A 17,916-nucleotide genomic window follows, 5' to 3' on the forward strand; every position below is an offset into this window, starting at 1 on the left:
CCCGCAACCTCATGGTTCCTAGTCGGATTTGCTAACCACTGTGCCACAACGGAAAACTGTTCTTTATATGGCTTTTAAATTTTTTTTAGTTTACCCATTTAATGTTTCTTCTACTGGGCACTTGAGTTTCAGTATAATTTTGGTTTATGAAAAATACTTATAAACAAAGATATAGGAAAAGAATACCTTTACATCCAGTTCTTCTGACTTTAGCCCAAATGAAACCAAAGCTGCATAAATCAGTGCGAGGTGATGAAGTGTCTTTTCTGTAAGATGGTACCTAAAAAATTATATTACTATGTCTTACTCACTTGGTGTCAAATTCATTTTATTTTCCACAGTTCATAATGTTATTAGAATAACCTGGCTAAAACAGTGCTTGGTGGCAGGCTTATGTTTTGTTTTTTTGTTTGTTTGTTTGCTTATTCAGCACTGTTTTGTAAAAAGGGATCCACCCCCATTCTTCAGTATTGTTAAACGCAGGGGATGCTGAGAGAGTATGTGTGTGCGTGGGAAGCTTTACCTCCTCCCCTTGCTGGCTCCAGGGATGGCTATGTGACTGAAGCATAGCCAATTAGAATATTCTATTCTTCTGGCCAAAGGATCAGGTTCAGATGTGAATACATGGCCAGAGCTAGGATAGCTAGAATCCTCCGGGGTCTTTTCCCTGAAGAGTTAGGAGAAACACTCTTAAATGATCATTATGTGAGTTGATAGAGGTGTTAACTAACATGACAATGGTAATTACATTGCAATATATAAATGTACCAAATCAACACCTTGTACTCCTTACACGCACATAATCTTATACATCAGTTATATCTCAGTAACTAAAAAAAATCCCTTCCTCTCTTCTACAGTTATTAAGTCAGTCAGATGTGACTCTTGAGCTGTGGGTAGGTATTTCTACTACCTTTATCCACTTTAAGTACTCTAAGCAACAAAAAAGAAGTTTATTAGCTCATAGTACTAAATACAGAATAAGATGTTGATCAAGGGCTCTTTATTCTAGGGACTTAAACAATGTCATTGAGACAATGGTTCTCTTAATTTCTTGTCTCTTCTTTCCTCTGTTGGTTTCTTTCTCAGGCAAGTTCTTTTCATGAGTGGCTGATAAGAGCAGTCCACTGTGCCTAAACTGTTTGTATCATGTGGTTTCTGCTGAACACTTGGTTTCCCTGGAGTCTAGAGTTTTGATTTGTGACCACAAGTTGAAGGCGCTGAGTGTCTGGTGAGTTTTCCTGGTAGACAACATCTTATAAGTGTTGTCACAATGCTGGGGAAATGAAGCACATTCTGTGTGATTCTATAAGGAGAGGACTCTTGGAAGCTTCTTCCTGGCGTGCCCATGACTGCACCATGAGATTTTTCCCTTTGATGAATTTGCTTTGTAATTGCTCATTGTAATAAATCACAGCCATGAATCCAAGGATGTGCTTAGTGTGGTGAATACTCCTAACAAATCATCAAAGCAGAGGATGGTCTTGGGCACTCCTGACACCTTTTCTCAAATAGGAACTAATGGCATAAACTACTGAGGTAACTTGAACAATTTACTTTGTATTTTCCATTTTCCTTATTTGGTCAGTTGATAAAGATAATTTTTAAATATTCCAGTGATCTAAAAATATAAAAGCTGAGACATCTAAAAGTCTGAAAAGAATTACATTTTATAGTAATGAGTTATTATAAGTAAATGGTAATTCTTCACATTCTGAACACAAAACTATCTCAGAGTATTACATAATTAATTATTTCCATGAAAACCTGGGTAAAAATAAGTGTAAATCCCTTCTAATTCTCCTGTACTTCAGTTGAATTTCCAGGTGGATACCGATATAAAAACAACTCTTAAAAATTCTGAATCAGGAGTTCCTGTTGTGGCTCAGCTGGTTAAGAACCCAACATAGTGTCTGTGAGGGTATGGGTTCAATCCCTGGCCTCACTCAGTGGATTATGGATCCAGCATTGCCACAAGCTGTGGTATAGGTTGTAGCTGCAGCTCGGATCTGCTGTTGCTGGGGCTGTGGCACAGGCCCCAGGTGCAGTTCTGATTTGACCGCTAGCCCTGGAACTTCCATACGACACAGCTGTAACTGTAAAAGGAAAAACAAAAACCAAAAAATTTCAAATTAATTATTTTTTATGCAGAATACTTCCATGTTTTTGATAAAGCTTAAAATTCTTTACAGCTTTGATTAATATTCAAAATGATGATTTTAGACTTGAATAATTATTATTTTTATTTTTCAGTTCTGGTAGAAAGGAAAAACTTGGTTGAGTGACTGCTAGAGGTTATCGATAATAGAAGAAGGAATAAGAAGTAAGTTGCTTGCATTCTTATATTCTAACTGACAGATATCCCCACATGATAGTAATAACTGTACACAAAGACAGTAAGATAAAGAAAAATGGAATCAAACAAACAAGTCAACAAAGAAAAAAATCACACAAATAATGTAATGTTAAATAAGACATCTGTACCATATCTAATAATTAAATTAAAGAATAGTTTTGAAACTTCTACTATGAGCGATGTGGTATGTGTTATGGAGTATTTTAGAGATTTAAAAAAAGAATTAAAAAAATAAAAATAAAAATATAAAAAAAGAATAAGACCAGTTTGTACTTTAGTTGGAAAGATTCATTCATTCAATCAAGGAGTATTTACCAAGCATCTACCTTATGAAAGCAATGTGGTCAGTGCGGGTAGGCAACTAATCCAAAATGATAATATAAAACAAAATATGATAAATATCAAAGATGAAAAAACAAGGAGCTAAGAAGTTCAAAGGATAGAAATGTTACAACTAAGTATCTGTTTGCATGCACGAGTGGGGGTTACTGGGGAAGGGTCACATAGAGAAAAAGTAGATAGGTCCTGAAAAGTGGGCACAGTTTTATCAGATGAAATAGTTGGAGGAGGCAGAGAACATCATAGGAAGAGAGAGGTGTATGAGCAAAATTACAAGTAGAAAAACAAGGAGCATGTTTGCAAGCCAATAAATAGTCCTTTTGGTTGAAATGGAAAGCAATGAAAATTGAGCCTGAAAATATCTGTTGGGATTATATTCTGAAGATTTTGAATATTAGGGTGAGTAGTCCGTATGTATTCAGTAAATAATGGTCAGTGAAGGTTCGTTACCAGAGTGAAATTCTAAGAGCCTTGTTTTAGTAATATCAGCTGAAAGTATGACAGATTATGGAGAGTGATGTTGAGAGCCATCTAGAAAACTGCTGGTAGTTTGGTATAATAGTCCACATAAAATAATGGAATCCCACCTAAAATGCTGGTTAATATAAATGGAGTGAGGGGACAGATGAAAGAGAAAGTTCAGTGGCTGAATCTATAGGATTCGTTTTCCAGTCTTGGTGACTAAAAGAAAGGCGATGGCTATAAAAAACTAAATGGCAGAAAAGAGGAGATACAGTTTTTGCAGGGAACGGAGAATATAATAAATTCATACTTTGTTGGGACCCTGTGGGATATCAGGTTGGAAATCCATAGAAAATTAGAGACACATGTCAGGAATTTCAAAGAGAGACTGCAGCTGCAAATAGAAACAATAATTACATGCAGAAAGATGATGACTGAAGCTATGGGAGTGGATAAGATTCCCAATGGACAGAATGGAAGAAAAAAAAGAGAATTCAGATCTATTTGGAGACTGAGACAAGGAAGAAGAGATAAAGATAGAGAAGGCATAGAGAGGTAGAAGATCAAAAACACTGAAGTAAAAAAAAAAAATTTTAAAAAGGGAGTTCCCGTCATGGCACAGTGGAAACAAATCTAACTAATATTCATGGGGATGTGGGTTCAATTCCTGGCCTCGCTCAGTGGGTAGGGGATCCAGTGTTGCCATGAGCTGTGGTGTAGATAGCAGATATGGCTTGGATCCTGTGCTGCTGTGGCCGTGGCATAGGCTGGCAACTGTAGCTCTGATTCGACCCCTAGCCTGGGAACCTCTATATGCTGCAGGTGCAGCCCTAAAAAGCAAAACACAAAAACAAAAACAAAAACAAAAACAAAACAAAACAAACAAAAAACACTGAAGTGCCATAGGACTGAGGAGTTTCAAGACAGGAAGCACTGACAACAGTCTTAAATACTTCAGAGTAGTGAAAGATAAAAATATTTTTGGAGATGATTATAAGAAAGTCACAAATGATGAATGACCTTTGAGAGACAGAGATCAGTATAGAGGTAGAGAGAAAAGTCAGACTGCAAAGAATAAAGGGAGAAAGTGGAAGCAGTAGGTTCATACAATTTTAAATTAGGGAAAAGAGGGACATAATAGTGATAAACTGAGCCAGTGTCTTGGCATGAATTTTTGGGGTAATTGTTCAGTTAAGCACATCACTGAAAGAAAGCATAGTAAGATGCTATTTAGTTGGTGTATCTAATAAGATTTTAGAGAGAAGTGATTTAAGAGTGACTTTTTTTTTTTGGCTGGGCCTGCAGGATGTAAAAATTCCCAGGCCAGGGATCTAACTTGCCCCGCAGCAATGACAATGCCAGATCCTTAACCCGCTGAACCACCAGAGGACTCTAAGGATGCATCTTTTAACTGACCACTCCAGAATTAAAACTAAAAAAATAAAAAATTAAAAAATAAAACACTTAAAGCAGCGATTTTTTTTTTTTTTGGTCTTTTTAGGGCCGCACTCATGGCATATGGAGGGTCCCAGGCTAGGGGTTGAATCAGAGCTGAAGCTCCCAGCCTACACCACAGCCACAGCAATGCCAGACCCAAGCCACATCTGCGACCTACATCACAGCTCACGGCAACGCCAGATCCTTAACCCACTGAGCAAGGCCAGGGATCGAACCCTAAACATTATGCTTCCTAGTTGGATTCATTTCCACTGCACCACAACGGGAACTCCTAGAGCAGCTCTGAGTGCAGTAGAGGAGAGGAGGATGGTTTGCAGTGAATGTCGAGGGAAATGTCATCTCCAAAATTCCAATTTGTTTTCCTGTGGGCGTGCCTCCACCTTGAGAATCCCTCACTCAAAGTAAATTAGATGAGCAAGAGGAAAATTTACATAACCACTTTTCTTCAAAGAAAGAAACAGAAGGGCTTAAAAGACAATATATGTGACTTTGGATGAAGAAGTATTTACTTACTCTGAGTTTAGTGGCTTTTTGGAATATAAAATCATCCAACAATAACTGTACTGGAATGATAATGCCATGAGTCTCATAATGATATTGTCTGATGCCTTCTCACAGTTTAATTCTTCTAGGTCCTACCAGAAAATAAAAAGAGTCACCAGGTTGACCAGTTGTTATGAAATTATTGCTACCATAGTTTAAGAATCTATGATATACAAATTATAACTTGAGCAGAAGCATGGGTATGGGCTCCCATTTTAAAGAAAGTCACTCTGGAAGTAGTAGGGGAAAAGCTTTAGCAAAGAGGTTTCATGAGTCTCCCAAAGTCCTAGACATGAAGCAGTCTACAGAGTGCTCCTAGTCAGAAAAAGTCCTTTGCAGACAGGCTTCTGGCTACTTTTAGGGATAAAAACCTGTGGATGGTCTGCACTGACTGTTTATTTAAGAAAAATGAAAAAGCAGCAGTCAATGGCCTTCCAGGAATCCCTCTCTAATGATCTAGAATCCTTTTTTTCCTCTAACAAAATTAATTTTTGAAAGAGAGAATAATTCAAGAAGTATTTTATTCTAACAGTAAACTACCTAAGCATGGATTAAAACAGTTTCCCCAAACAGAACCCTCTCCTCAAGTAGTTGTTTCTTAAGAACCTTACACATGCAAGACACAATATCCCTTAAGAACCCTTCAAACGGAGCTTTTTGTTTCTGACATATGTCTTATATTTTTAACATTTTTGCTTATAAAATTAGACTTCTACCTTACCATAATATGTGCCATTAATTTATACTCCGTACCATGAAACCTGGTTTCTGCTCCCCACTCCCACAATATGAATTTCTTTGTAATGTGAACTCCAATCAAGCAAACATATCAGGGAGATTCATACATTTTAAATTCTTAAAAAAACCATATATTTATGGCTGCACCCGCAGCATATGGGAGTTCCCAGGCCAGGGACTGAATGTGAAGTTGCAGCTGCAAACTACGCCACAGCTGCAGCAACACCAGATCCTTTAACTCCATTGCGCCCAGCTAGGAATCAAACCTGCACCTCTGAAGCTACCCGAGCCACTGTAGGTGGATTCTCAACCCAATGTGCCACAATGGGAAGTCCAATATGTGGATTCTTGAAGCGATTTTCTCTCTTTAAAAACTGACTTATCTACTAGCAATCCTGACTTACCTTAGAGGAAATTCCATATTACCAATTTTAGATTATGTTACCCTCTTTTAAGAAACACAGTGGCAGAGTTCCTTGATGGCTCAGCGTGTTAAGGATACAGCACTGTAACTGCTGCGGCGTGGGTTTGATCCCTGGCCTGGGAACTTCATGTGCCACAGGTGTGACCCAAAAAACACTGAAACAAAGAAAAGATTTGATTTTTTAAATTTTCAATGCTATAATTATTCTATAAATGTATTTTACAACAGGTCAATACATACTATTAAAGATTCTATATTTGCTCTATCTTCTTAAAGTACGTTAAAAATTATAAGGCATTTAAGAGTCTTGGTAATAAGCTATTTTCTATAGTGATGCTTTTAGCACCTATGGCTCATATTCAAAGTTTTGGAAGAAATCATGAATAGATTATAGTTAAGCTCTCTATAGCAAAGCTTAACAATAAATCACATAGTTACATATATATTTTAATATATTGGATTTATAGCTTTTGCTGTATAGTTTTACCTGCAAAATTATAGTAGTGCGTTCATCAATTGTCACCACCACATAATGCTCTGTACCTCCAAAGAGTTTCAATGACTCGCTACAGCATCTCTCCACTAGTGTGATATTATAGCTGTAAAATATAATATTTGGGGGTTATATATGGCTAAGAAAAATTTTTTAAGAAAAACTGTATTGTACTTCTGCATATTAAATTATTTTGACTACTGTGCAAATTTCATACATTAATTTATTCTACTTTGTGAGTTTGAGGAATGAAATTATGAATTATTCAGTTTATGACAAATTTGTTATGTGCTGGTTAAGTAATTTGTTAAATATTACTGTACATAATACTATTATAAATGTCTTGACCAATTTATTCTAGCTCCTTAATTATTCATGAAATCAAAACATTGTATTATGAGACTAAAACATTCTACACTTATCAGAATTTTCTTTTCTTTCTCCTGAAAAGTGGCCTAGATTTTAACTATCTTTTATAAGCTCATAGTTTTCTGTGAATGCCCCACTGCCTTAAGATATAAAAACGAAAGCGTGGAAAATAGATCTGCATTTTAACTAAAGTCACAGCCTAATAATTATCCTTCCAACCTCCCTTTGACAACTTGTGTGTCATGATAAAGGGTTTTATATGATTTTACAATACTCAGTGTTGGTATGAAATTAGAACTAAAGGTCTAAATACTTGAGAATTCGTTTAGAACTTCATAATCTTATTTCCCAGACAGTACTGAGAGCACTCATTCTCAGTAATTTCAATGGCCCAAAGATATAACCATATAATTCACAGAAAAAAACCCTACATAAAATGTTTGTATTTGCTGGTAACAAAAGAAATGCAATTAAAATATAAATGGAAACCACAATTAAATATTCTTCTCCACAAAATTGATATGTAACCAGAAAAGAAAATATTCATTAATTATGATGGTGTACTACAGGGAGAGAAGTATAAATTGACATAAATTCTATGAAAAACTATTCCTATGTGATATAATTCCAGGCATGAATCAGAAAGAAACATTATATTTAGCCAATTAGCATATATATATATATCTTTGCTAAAGTTATGAAATCAACAACTTACTTGGATTCTAGCAACTGAAGTATTTCTGGAGTATTAAGAAGTCCTTCAGATGCAAAAAACACATACGGAATCTGAATTTCCAAAGGAAAACGACCAAAACTATCCAGCAGGGTGCTTCCTAAATATGAAAAAAATTGTAAATATTTCTCTTTTTTCTCATCCCATAGTTGTTTTTTTTTTTTTTAACTAAACACAAGAATAACAGATGTATGTCCAAGGAGTAGTATAAAAATAAAAATATACTCAATGGAGAAATATGAACTCAAAATAGTTTGAAGAATAAAATAAAAACCATATGTTATCCTACTGCCTAGAAATAGAAGAGTTAATAGAATTTATTTAAACGACTAAATACTTAAAAAAGAAATTTTCTGGTGGCCTAGTGGGTTAAGGATCTGGCCTTGTGGCTTGGGTTGCTGCTGTGGTGCAGGTTGGATTCCTGGCCCGGGAACTTCCACCTGCTGCAGGCACCACTAAAAAAACAAAACAAAGCAAACAAACAAAAAAACTACTATAAACTAAAAACAGAGTTTAATGCATACTTCCACACCTTTTCCTATATATTTGTCTATATTCACACATGTACACGCACTTGAAAAAATAGGATCATACTCCACCTGAACGTTAATATCTGCTCATTCACTTAGATTGGATACTTGTGTAAATATATACTGATTTACATCAAAATTTAAAATTATGCATAATAATCCATAGGGAATGCTACAGATCACTAGGAAAATATCATATACCTCAACAGATAAATAGACAAAGGACATAAACAGGCATTTTACAAAAGAATGGCTATACAAGATCAATTCACTTATGAAATGATATGGGTAATCAAAGATAGGCAAGTTAACACAAGTATAAAATGTCTGCCTCTCATCCTTTTAAATATTTAAAAGGTTAATAATACCTCTCATAGTAAAAATATGAGGGAAAAGATCCTTTTATCCTTTCTTGGGCCAATGTTTTAATTATTTAAACAATTTAACATTTAATTCTGTATAGCAGAGATTCCAAAGTAATAATTATGGTGACTCTTTTTAGAATTGAGTTGTAATGTTTCAGAATTCAAACTTCCTAAATTCTTTTGCGTAAAAATATGAGATCAAGATTAGATATAATTAAATTGTGTTAAGAGTTCCTGCGGCGCAGTGGGTTAAAAATCGACTGCAATGGCTTGACTGGCTGTGGAGATCTGGGTTCAACCCCAGCTGGATGCAGTGGGTTAAAGGATCTGGTGTTGCTGCATCTGTGGCGCAAATTGTAGCTGTGGCTTGGATTCAGTCCCTGGCCTGGGAACTTCTATATGCTGTAGACACAGCCATAAAAATTTTTTAAAAATTGAATTGTGCTGCTACAAGTCAAAGTTAGAAATTAAAGAGAAAAGGACATAAAATTTGTAAGGGCTACTTCACAAATGAGGAGTAAGAGGTAAGAGACATTTAAAGGTCTTAATCAAGGTCACACAGAAGGTGGTGAGATTAGAGCTTGAACTCAAGTCTTCTGATGCTATAGCTTGTTCTCTTTCTGTAGATTAGAAACGGAAAACAGAAATTTTTTCACGATAATGAAGCAAAAAAAGAATATTAGTTTATATCCTTACTCTTTAAAACTGTGTCTGGAAGAATCACTTTAAAGGCCATGTAAGGAATATTCAATTTTTTGCAATGTTCAGTCCAACAGGAGTTTTCTACAAAATTGTATTCCACTACAAGTGAGAAATTACTCCAGGGGAAATCTGCTCCAATATATTGATTGTGTACAACTACACAGAAACTTGTGCTGATAACAAAAGAGAGCCAAGAAAATAGAATTAGACTTGTGTCACTATACACTTGGAAGGCTAAAAGATGACTGTTTTGGCTATTTTATTCTTTAATCTATGCCTACTTATCTTCGAAAGACACTGGTGTATTTTCGGTTGTTCTCCCATTGTGCTAATTTCTTTTTACATTTCTTTTTGATGATTATACTTAAAACAACAACAACAAACAAACAGGATATAGGGAGTTCTCATTGTGGCTCAGTGGTAACAAATCCAACTAGCACCCATGAGGATGCAGGTTCGATCCCTAGTCTTGCTCAGTGGGTTAAGAATCCAGCGTTGCTGTGAGCTGTGGTGTAGGTCACAGATGCAGCCTGGATCTGGCGTTGCTGTGGCTGAGGTGTAGGCTGGCAGCTGTACCTCTGATTCGACCCCTAGCCTGGGAACTTCCATATGCGGCCCTAAAAAGCAAAAAAAAAGAAAGAAAGAAAAATATTGAGCAAACACACTGGTAAAAACAAGGGTAAATCTAAATAGCTACTTCTTATACTGACACTAACAATAATAATGATAATTTGAAGATATTAAAACAGGACTGAACTAAAATTCTGGACAATATTACATAATACACAAGACAATAAACCAAGTTGAAGTGTTCCATGTAAAGCATTTTTCGGGAAGAGGGTAGAGACACTGATTAATTTCAGATTTTATTAATTTTTTTTTAAGTTAAGTACTAGGAGAAATTGTGCTTTTCTTGTGAAACTTTTATGTCTGCTCCCCAGAGATGAACAAATACATTTTTACCCATGGAAAACACCTTCGGATTCTAGAAAATCTTTTCTTTCATTTGAATGTAGGACCATCACTGTTAAACCTGTTGGAAAAAAGAGTAATACAAAAATTTTTTTTTCAGTATTTTGTTCACATATATTTTTAGGTGTGTCATATATTTCACTACATAGAAATGATTTAAAGGTCTGTGAACAAGGAAATTGCTTAAAATACAATCTGCTGGATTATTTATCTAAGTCTAGGGAATCAGAAAGTTTGAGCTGTGGGCACTATTTCCAGTGTGTATTTAAGCTTCCAGTGTGTATTTAAGCTGTGTGTATATAAACATAAAATTATGAATTTATTATATAAAATAATAAAATAGATCAAAAATTTAGTTTTAAAGTAACTAAATTAAACATTTGCCAATTCTGTGCAGGTCATTTTGCCAAAATTTATGATAGATCTTACCTTCTTTTTTTCTAGACAAAAATTTAATTATGTAACTAAATAGCAAGAGACTATATTTCAATGTGGTAGGATTTTTTTTTTCCTTTCTACTGGCTACACAAGAAAAAGATTTATGGGATAGCACCTTTTCTATAGAATCACTCCTCCTTCTCAATTATGATTTGAATTACTTATATACCTAATTTTTAACAAAATATAATACATTACAAAAAAATTCTTTACCCCCTATACAGTTTATTTTTGGTAGACATAATTAATTTAAGAAGAGCTTATTCTAGTTAAAATAAATTCTATATTCTATTAGTGTACTTTTGTTAACTGTAACGTTTTAACTGTGATGTAATAATGATAGAGTAATTTCATGTTTACCTGACTTGATATGACAACAGTTTTGGTGGCAATAAGAAGGGAGTGAGTACTATTTTTCTTTTACAATTCACAAAATCTTATTATTTAAAATCGAATCTCCTTAAGTAATTTGTACTAGCTATGATCCCAAAGCAGATTATTTGCTGAGCACATTACTAGAATCTTTACGAAGATGGAAACACATCTTTATTTTCTAGCACTAGACAGAAAATAATACCTGAGTCCTAGAAACAGAGCATAGGTTTTTAAAAAAGCTTTAATTTCAATTTTATTTGTATTTACTTGTTTATTTACAAGTATCTATTGGTTCTGCTGATATTGTGATTTTACTAATTTACCAACATATTTATTCCATGTGGCAGGCACCAACTCAGGTTATGAGAATTTTTTTGAAAAAAGAGAAAAAAGGGAATAATACATGGTTCGTGAATACATACATTTTAAGATTTAAAACTGAGTTCCAGCTGCTGAAATTCTTCTAAATAGGTAGAATAAAAATCAATATTTTGAAATATGATTTAAGGCCATTTCTCTTCTTAGAGTATATTACCCAGAAATTTCTAGTCTAAGAATTTCTGTTAGAACTCCAGATTCCTTTCTCTCCCAAATAAGGGCCAACTTAGAAAAACAAATTATCCACATAATTCAAACAAGGAATAGAAATCAAAGAGAATTAACTGGATATTTCTTAAGTTATAAGGAGTAAAAACAGTTTAAAAAAAGAGAGTAAAAACATTTTTCAGTTTATAGAGTCAGTATTTTTGTGTCAGTAGACCTTGTTGAAATAAAACAGCAAGAGTAGTAATGATATGATCCCCATATCAAAAGAAATCGGGAAGCTCATCATGAAGCCTAGATAAGAACTGATACACATATAGTAATAATTTGTCAATATATCTTAAGTGACATCAAGGGGAAGGGCGTCTCCTTAAGTAGGTTTAAGTATGTATTTTTTTTCTGTGCGTCAGTAATATTTGTTCAGTTTATTCACAAAAATATTCCTTTGGTTATCCAAATCCTTTTGTTTTATAATGCTAACACCTTCTTCACTTTAAAAAATATTTCCAGTTACCCTAATTGTCCAGACAATTGGGGCAGTTTCAGCTCCACAACTGTTAGTATTGTTCTAGTTTTTTGGTCCTAGTAAGGACCTTGTGAATATGGTGAATATGAACTCATAGTCCCAGGACTGGAAAACTGAATGAAATAATAAGATTCAAGCTTGAAAATTTGGACTCTAATACATGATAACATAACATCATCAAGAAATGACATTGGGAGTTCCTGCCATGGTGCAGCGGAAATGAATCTGACTAGGAACCATGAGATTGCAGGTTTGATCCCTGGCCTCGCTCAGTGGGTTAAGGATCCAGTGTTGCCATGAGCTGTGGTGTAGGTTGCAGATGTGGCTCGGATCTGATGTTGCCGTGGCTGTCGCATAGGCTGGCGGCCACAGCTCCAATTGGACCCCTAGCCTGGGAACCTCCATATGCCATGGCTGCAGCCCTAAAAAGACCAAAAAAAAAAAAATGATATTGTATAAGACTCTGCTTAAAAGAGCTTTCCATTCACATATTACTATAATTTAATAGTTTACTAACCACACTGAGAAGAGCAATATGCAAATATTGTGACAGTTTTCAGTTCCATCTTTTTCACTAATCTCAGTCTATATAAGGTATATAGAGAGGTATTCATTAGCTCATTAGCTTATTCAATAAATTTTTATTAAGTGCCTTCCATGTTTCAGGCTTTTCTTTTCTTTTCAGTTTTTTGGGCCGCAGTGTGCAGCAGCTTGATGTGAGATCTCAGTTCTCAGACCAGGGATGGAATCTGGGCCACAGTGGTGAAAGCACTGAATCCTAACCACTAGACCATCAGGAAACTCCCTTCTAGGCATTTTTGTGGGTACTGAAAATACACTTCAGGGCATGGTCATTCATTATCCTCCAGAAGCTGAAATTTTAGTAAGGAAAACAGACAAGACAATCAGTTATTATTGCCAGGATAGTAAGTAGTGCCACAGAAGGATGCACATAAAACCCTGAGAGCACAGAGGAAAGGCATTTACATCAAGGTTTCCTAAACAAAAGTTTTAACTAACTTTTAAAGGATGTGTAGGAATTAGCATCCTAAAGAAGAGAGAAAAGCGTTATGATAGCCAGGAACAGGAGACAGGAAACACCATGATAAATAGTTTGTAGGGTTAGAGCAAAGAAATATCTTGGGAGATGGATGGCAAAAGATGCAGTTTATCGAAGGAAGATAAATAGTAAACAAAGAATGACACAGAGTGAAGGTGGTATTTTATTTTTAAGACTGAAAGGCTTGAAGATTAAGGGAGAGTCATTAGAGAGGAAGCCTGGCTAGAAAAGAACTGATGGAACGAAGTGTTTGAAATTTAGGAAGAGATGGGATCCACAGCAAAAAGCGAAAGACTGGCTTTTGAAGGGAGGAGGCTGACCTCCTCCATGGAGAAAGGAGGGAAGATAAAAGAATAGGAGAAATGAAGAGCAGTTTGGAGATGGTAGGGAAGAGCCAACTGAGGAGGATTCTTAATTAAAGGACATTAGACGGCATAATTCCCTTCTAAAAATGAGGAGATGAGAGGCATGTTAGGGGGTTTGTGGTACAGCCATTAGTATGATAGGAATGAGAACTAAGAACATATAGAAAGATTGTTCAGAGATATTAAAAGCACATATAAGTTCAGAGAAAATGATTTTGTACTGGTACTAAATCTATATGATTTTGTCCAATAATTCTCAGCAGCTCAGGTGTAAAGACAGAGAGATTGAATATCTTGATTGATTCAGAGTTGGAGATTAAGTGGAAGGTACATTAGAAGGACAAGACTGATTAAAGTGATGGTCACATCACCAAATATGGAAGGAGAAAAAATGAAACAAAAAGGAGTTGACAGTTTATAGATCTCTAGAATGCTGAAGATCATGAAAGAGCTAGAGGTGGCAAAATAATGTATCAGAGTTTAAAGTTCAGACGTAGGACATTTCTGCATTATCCCAAGGTCGACAGCAAAGCCAAGGAGTTAATATTATATCTGTTGTGAAGACCAATGAAACTATATAAGGTCGGAGGGTTGAATGAATGAATCATTCCCCTTAACGACACCTATGATAATGGCAAGACTAGGAGTAAAGAGAATACCATGAGCCAGGTACAAAATTGATGATGGTGGAGTAGTAGAGAGTGACATGGCAATATGTCATAGCCTCAAAGGATAGAGGAATAAAGTTTTGGAAAGAATAATGGAAACCAAGAAATGGCCTTCTCATCCCTATGAGGTACTGATACAAAGAGAGAGAAAATTAGCAGCTTCTGTATGAAAGGGATACAGGGAAAGCATTATCATCTGGGGAAAGCTGGGTTGCACTTAATACAAGGAGATGAAGAAGAAGAGTTTACATATGAACAATCGGGTTCCACAGCACAAGGTGGAAAGGGTTGGTAGAGAAGGCAGCAGTGGGTAGAACAGTCAAAGAATGACCCTGGAACAAGAGAGACCTAGATTCATGTCCTGATTCCCTTACTTACCAGCTGCGACTTTTGGCATAATATATAGCCTTTATGAATTTTAGCTTCTTCATTTGCAAAAACTGCATTTATAAAACTTAGTCATAAAGTTGTAAGTAGTCAATATTATTAGCAACAAGAAAACAATAAAATAAAATATAAATACAATTTTATTATATTTATAATAAAATATAATTCATAAAGTTGTAAGTAGTATTATTAACAAGAAAATAATACAATATAATTATATTTATATTACAATGTACTTACATATACATTGTAATATATTTATATTGTAAACATAGTCAGGATTGATTTAAAAACTGACTAGATCCCATTGAGCTATATACTTATAAAATATGATTTTATGGTATTTTAATCATATCTTAATTAGAAACTTGGTTAGATCAATGTATTTTTATGTGTTCAAGCATTTCTTATCAAATGAAGCATAATTTAGAACTCCTACCTTCTATTTTGTTAAGCATTTTAATGAGTAAATGTTTTTCAGCATCTGAGTCCATTCTTATTATAATCAGCACCTGATTAAAAATAAGAATTTCATATATATGTAATATCTGAATGATTATTCTTTTTCATACTCTTACACAGTGACAAAATACAAACTTAACTGCTTACATGAGACAAATAAGATAACAAAGTAAATATTGTGTTGGAAAAGATGTCAGTGTTTAAACACAAAGGAATAAATTCTGTTAAGATCAAACATCAGTGAAGAGAGAGATTCCGTTGTGGCTCAGGGGGTTAAGAACCCGACTAGTGGAGTTCCTGTTGTGGCTCAGGGGAAGCGAATCTGACTAGTATCCAAGAGCATGCGGGTTTGCTCCCTGGCCTCGCTCAGTGGGTTAAGGATCCGGCATTGCCATGAGCTGTGGTGTAGGTTGCAGATGCGGCTCGGATTCTGAAATACTCTGGCTGTGGTGTAGCCCAGCAGCTGTAGCTCCAATTTGACCCCTAGCCTGGGAACTTCCATGAGGATGTGGGTTCCATCCCTGACCTTGCTCAGTGGGATAAAGAATCCCCCATTGCCACGAGCTGTGGTGAAGGTCATAGACATGGCTCGGATCTGGCGCTGCTGTGACTGTGACACAGGCTGGCAGCTGCAGCTTGGATTCGACCTCTAGCCTGGGAACTTCCATATGCCATGGGTGCAGCCCTGAAAAGACAAAACAAACAGAAAAAAACAAAAGCAAACAAGCAATAAGTACCATTGATGAAGAAAATATTTTGGGGTGGGGCACTTTGAGCATTCCTCAAGTATTCCTGTATAGGTGACTCTATACATAAACAGTCTCTGCCCGTACTATTAGTGTTAACCAAGACGGGTTTCCTTTGAAATTTATTTTATTGAAGTATAGTTGATTTACAATATTGTGTTAATTTCTTCTGTACAGCACAGTGAGTCAATTATACATATATATACTTTTTAAAAAAAATATTCCTTTCCATTATGGTGTATCATAGGATATTGAATATAGTTTCCTGTGCTATATTCTACAAGTAGGACCTTGTTGTTTATCCATTCTATATATAATAGTTTGCATCTGCTAACATCAAACTTCCAATTCCTCCCTCCCTCCCCCCGGCAACCACAAACCTGTTCTCTATATCTGTGAGTTTGTTTGTTTCATAGATAAGTTCATTTATATTTCATTTCATTTCATCTCATTTCATTATTTTATTTTGTCTTTTGTCTTTTTAGGGCTGCACTCACGGCATATAGAGGTTCCCAGGTTAGGGGTCTAATCGGAGCTACAGCTGCCAGCCTACACCACAGCAGCACAGGATCCCAGCTGCATCTGCGACCTACACCACAGCTCACAGAAACGCCAGATCCTTAACCCACTGAACAAGGACAGGGATCGAACCCACAAGCTCATGGTTCCTAGTTGGATTCACTTCTGCTGCTCCATGACAGGAACTCCTGTCATATTTTAGATTCCACATATAAGTGATATCATATTGTATTTGTCTTTCTCTTTCTGACTTACTTCACTTAGTATGATGATCTCTAGGTCCCATCCATGTTGCTGTAAATGGCATTATTTCATTCTTTTTTATGGCTGAATAGTATTCCATTGTATATATGTACCACAACTATCCATTCATCTGTCAATGGACATTCAGGTTGTTTCCATGTCTTGGCTACTGTGAATAGTGCTGCTATGAACACTAGGGTGCATATATCTCTTTGAATTAAAGTTTTATCCAGATATATGCCCAGGAGTGGGATTGCTGGATCATATGCCAACTCTATTTCTAGTTAGGTTTTTTTTTTGGCCACACTTGTGGCACGAGGAAATTCCCAGGCCAGAGACTGGACCTGAGCCAGAGCAGCAACCTGAGCCACTGCAATGACAACACTGGGTCCTTAACTTGCTGCACCACAAGGGAACTCCTATTTTTAGTTTTCTGAGGAACCTCCATACTGTTTTCCATAGTGGCTGCACCAGTTTACATGAACACAGACAGGTTTGAATTCCTGGAGAAAAGCATGATTTGCTGCTATACTTTCCTACTTACCATTATAGTTTTTTTTTTTTTTTTTAATGGAGTGGGTTTGGGGTGGGGATAACAGCTTATCCATGGGTTGTTCCCACATCTTGGCTATTTTAAAAAATGCTGCAATGAACATAGGAGTATATCTTTTCAAATTAATACTTTTGTATTCTTTGGTCAACTGGGATAGGTGGATCATATGGTAGTTCTATTCTTAATTTTTTGAGGCATCTCCATATTGTTTTCCATAATGGCTGCACCAATTTACCTTCCCACCATCAGTATGTGAGTGTCCCCCCCCCACCGCCTTCTTCTTTTTTTTTTTTGTTTTTTGTTTTTGGTCTTTTCAGGGCAGCACCTGCAGCATACCGAAGTTCCCAGGGTAGGGGTTGAATTGGAGCTATAGCCACCAGTATACACCACAGCCACAGCAATACCAGATCCTTAACCCACTGAGCGAGGCCAGGGATCGAACCCTAACCCTCATGGATACTAGTGGTTCTTAACTCTCTGAGCCACGGCAGGAACTCCTTATTGTAGTTTTGATTTGCATTTCCCTTATAATTAGTGATGCTGGAAT

At 35.9% G+C, this 17,916-nt stretch overlaps 1 protein-coding gene across 1 annotated transcript in view; it reads right to left on the reverse strand.

The window, feature by feature from the left end:
* SHOC1 (shortage in chiasmata 1) overlaps positions 1-17,916 on the reverse strand; it is an 89,745-nt gene that overhangs the window by 13,693 nt on the left and 58,136 nt on the right. The window contains exons 17-23 of the mRNA XM_047768150.1: positions 15,286-15,358; positions 10,476-10,545; positions 9,507-9,685; positions 7,898-8,015; positions 6,808-6,919; positions 5,129-5,250; positions 187-280 (exon numbers count right to left, since the gene is read on the reverse strand). Of these exons, the coding sequence (XP_047624106.1) occupies positions 187-280; positions 5,129-5,250; positions 6,808-6,919; positions 7,898-8,015; positions 9,507-9,685; positions 10,476-10,545; positions 15,286-15,358 (768 nt within the window). The remainder of the gene's footprint in view (positions 1-186; positions 281-5,128; positions 5,251-6,807; positions 6,920-7,897; positions 8,016-9,506; positions 9,686-10,475; positions 10,546-15,285; positions 15,359-17,916) is intronic.

This window comes from Phacochoerus africanus, chromosome 2 (assembly GCF_016906955.1).
Source record: "Phacochoerus africanus isolate WHEZ1 chromosome 2, ROS_Pafr_v1, whole genome shotgun sequence".
Lineage (NCBI taxonomy): Eukaryota > Metazoa > Chordata > Mammalia > Artiodactyla > Suidae > Phacochoerus > Phacochoerus africanus.